Source organism: Gracilinanus agilis, chromosome 3, assembly GCF_016433145.1.
Source record: "Gracilinanus agilis isolate LMUSP501 chromosome 3, AgileGrace, whole genome shotgun sequence".
NCBI lineage: Eukaryota > Metazoa > Chordata > Mammalia > Didelphimorphia > Didelphidae > Gracilinanus > Gracilinanus agilis.
The window spans coordinates 191,855,032-191,857,939 of record NC_058132.1 but is presented as its reverse complement, the minus strand read 5'-3'; the positions used below and the strand labels follow the sequence as shown (position 1 = coordinate 191,857,939).

The window sequence follows — 2,908 nt, the reverse complement described above, 5'->3', positions numbered from 1 at the left end:
AATGGCCATCTAGGTTTTAATAAAAGATATATTGAGAAAATATTTGAAATTGTAGGGTTCGCAGAAATGGCAGTTTTCTTTTTTTTATCTGAATACTTTATTGTATTCTTGCCAGTGTACAAAACAAAAATCAATGAAAATGCAGAGAGGTAGATGAGAAAGTCTGACACAAGTTGAAATGTGAATGATTAACTTGGCACATTGTTACACATAGATTAAATATTTGTGCAGGCTTCAGAATTCTCTCTCCTTTGAATAGTCACAATTCACATGGCAACATCAATTCACATCCCAGATCGATATATGAAGACTAAATTCAGAAATCCTTTCCATGTAGCTTCAGAGCCTCTTGCTACAGAAACAAACAGACTTTTTGGGGACGGAAAGGATTAGTACTGGAAGATACCCCAGTCGGCAGGGGATCGTTTGGGACAGTTTGCAGGCAAAACTGTTTCAGATCTGCAGCACCTTGAGAAACCTTCACGCGGTGGAGCCCAGCCTTGAGCCTGGGCTGCTGCCCCACTTTCCTCACAGCGATGACGTTGGAGCTCCTGGATATGGCACAAGGAGCCAGGTTCCATAGACGATGGTTGGTGGATGGTGGTGGTCAGGTGGGGTGGTCTAACAGATGTCTACTCACTCTCTCCCTCTCTTGGTCTGGCGAAATGGCAGTTTTGAAATGGTTTGCTGTTATAAGTGGAAGGAAAAGGAAAAAGAGTAGTGTGACTGGTTCCCTCTCCATCCTGTTCTCCATGAAAGAATATGGAAAGCAAGGCTGCCTGTAGTAGATGATAATGTAATGGGATAATATGATGCTGTTGGTAAATGTGAGTCACGAGGGGCCTGAGAGCCTGTAACTAAAATAGCAGAAGATTTGGAGCCATCAGCCATGAGCAGCCTCAGCTGTGGTGCCCAGTCAATCTCTCCTGCTAGCTGTAGGCTCCTTTAAGGTGTTGAGTGGGTGGCCCCTCCCTACTGAAGTAACTGCCTTCCTATTGGGTGAGCAGAACCCAGCAGGAAATGGGACTCAACTTCCTGGTTCCAATGGAGGCTTAACTTCCACTTCACAATAACCTCAACTTCTTAATATTCTCTCCTCTCCTTGTCTCTTTAGCCTTGGTGATGTTGAAGGAATTACAGGAACTCACAGATTTAGGCTAAGGGATTTATTTTAAACTGGAAAGGGAAAACTGAGGTAAGAGGGTTCAAGGTCTTGTGAAGCTGTTGCTAGGGTAAACTGGCAAGTGTTGGCAATGGACTTAGAAGGTAAGGTCAGGCTGAGGGAACCAGCCCTTAGCCAGAGATAACTTGACACTGCCCTGATGTTATTTGATCCACCAGCTAAACAGATGAAGTAGCTGAGTTGTTCTGGGGATGTACCTAACCATTAGGCTATTCTAAACTAAGTCCTGCCCACTTTCCACAACCTACCTCCCTTCAGTCCCCCAAGGGGAAGTCAGGGGTAGCTCGGTGTCTGGGTGAGGTCAAGGAAATCAGAACCCAAGGTTGGGTTTGCAAGGCTTTATATAGTCACAGCCCAACTGTCAGCACCTGGGATGGCACCTGTCAGGCCAGAGTTCCATTCTGCTAACTGACAGGATTGCCTAGGGTAATATTGCAAATGCAAGAAATCCTGCATTACATGCCTCAGCCACATCCCCAATTCTTGCATCTTGGATGGTTGAGGAACAGAGATATCGGACATCCTTCACCTCAGTCCTAGTGGGGTGATGCACTAATTCAGACTTCTGACATTCTTCATCTACCTGCTAGTTCACAATTTCTTCTGTGTCTCCTTGCTTCTCTTTTGTCACATACCTGCCTTTTTTCTTCCTTTTCATCAAGACCACAATGATGTAATAAGCATGTCTAAAGAGGAAAGTGATTAGAATTTATTCCCCATGAAGTTCAGGGCTGAGAGAACATCTCTGGTCTATACTTCCCAGAAAGTAAGCTGAAGTTTGAATTTGTCCTACACATCTTAAACTCAACATATTCAAAGCAGAACTTTTCCCTACAAACCCATCAGTCTTCCTTACTTCCCAATTACTCTTGACAGTACCACCAACTTCCCATTCACATAGATTCTAGGTGCCATCTTCAACTCTTTATTCTCTCTCTCACCACACTCCCCCATCCAGCTAGTTGCCAGGCTCTATCATTTTTACCTTCCTAGTATCTCTCATGCCCCTTCTTTTCCTCTGCTACCACCACCACCTGGCACAGGCTCTCGTCACTTCACATTTGGATTGTGGCTATAGGTTACTGATTGCAATAGCCTTGCCTGGAGTCTCTGCCCACTCCACTCTATCCTCCCACTCAACTGTCAGATTTATCTTTCTAAAGTGAAAGTCTGATCATGGCACTCCCCTGTTTAATCTACTCCAGTGTCCTCCAATTGCCTCCAAAATGCTGCCCTTCCTAACTCGATCCCCTCCTTCCTTTCCAGTATACCTTACTCCCCCCAACCTACTTTTCAATCCAGTGACACTGACTTCCTTGTTATTTCTTGCACCCAACACTCCATCTCCTGATTCTGGGTATTTCCCTGGGTGACTCCTATATCTGAAACTCTCTAGTCCTTGTGTCTACCTCTGGCTTCCCTGGTTTTCTTCAAGTCTCAGCTAAAACCCCATCCCCTCCAAGAAGCTTTCTCCAGACCCCCTTAACCTTAGCACCTTCTCTTTGATATTCTCTCCCATTTACCCTGCATACATTGTGTCTGTACATAGTTGTTTGCCAATGTCGTTCTCATTTGACTGTGAGCTCCTGGGGAGTTGGGATTCATCTGTAAAATGAAGAGGTTGCACAAGATGACTTCTAACATCATGTTCATCTCCAGATCTAGAATTCTTCTCCCTTATTTTGGAAATAGAACAGACCCAGGGAATTGAAGTGACTTGTCCAA

The 2,908-nt window shown here is 44.6% G+C and overlaps 1 protein-coding gene across 1 annotated transcript; it reads right to left on the bottom strand.

The window, feature by feature from the left end:
• Positions 1 to 352: 352 nt before the first annotated feature.
• LOC123241357 (guanine nucleotide-binding protein G(I)/G(S)/G(O) subunit gamma-5-like) lies at positions 353 to 598 on the bottom strand (the record flags this gene model as incomplete). Its single annotated transcript, XM_044669016.1, has 1 exon — positions 353 to 598. A coding segment is annotated over one exon (246 nt), but the record flags the coding sequence as incomplete, so codon positions are not given.
• Between the last annotated feature and the right edge of the window lie 2,310 nt (positions 599 to 2,908).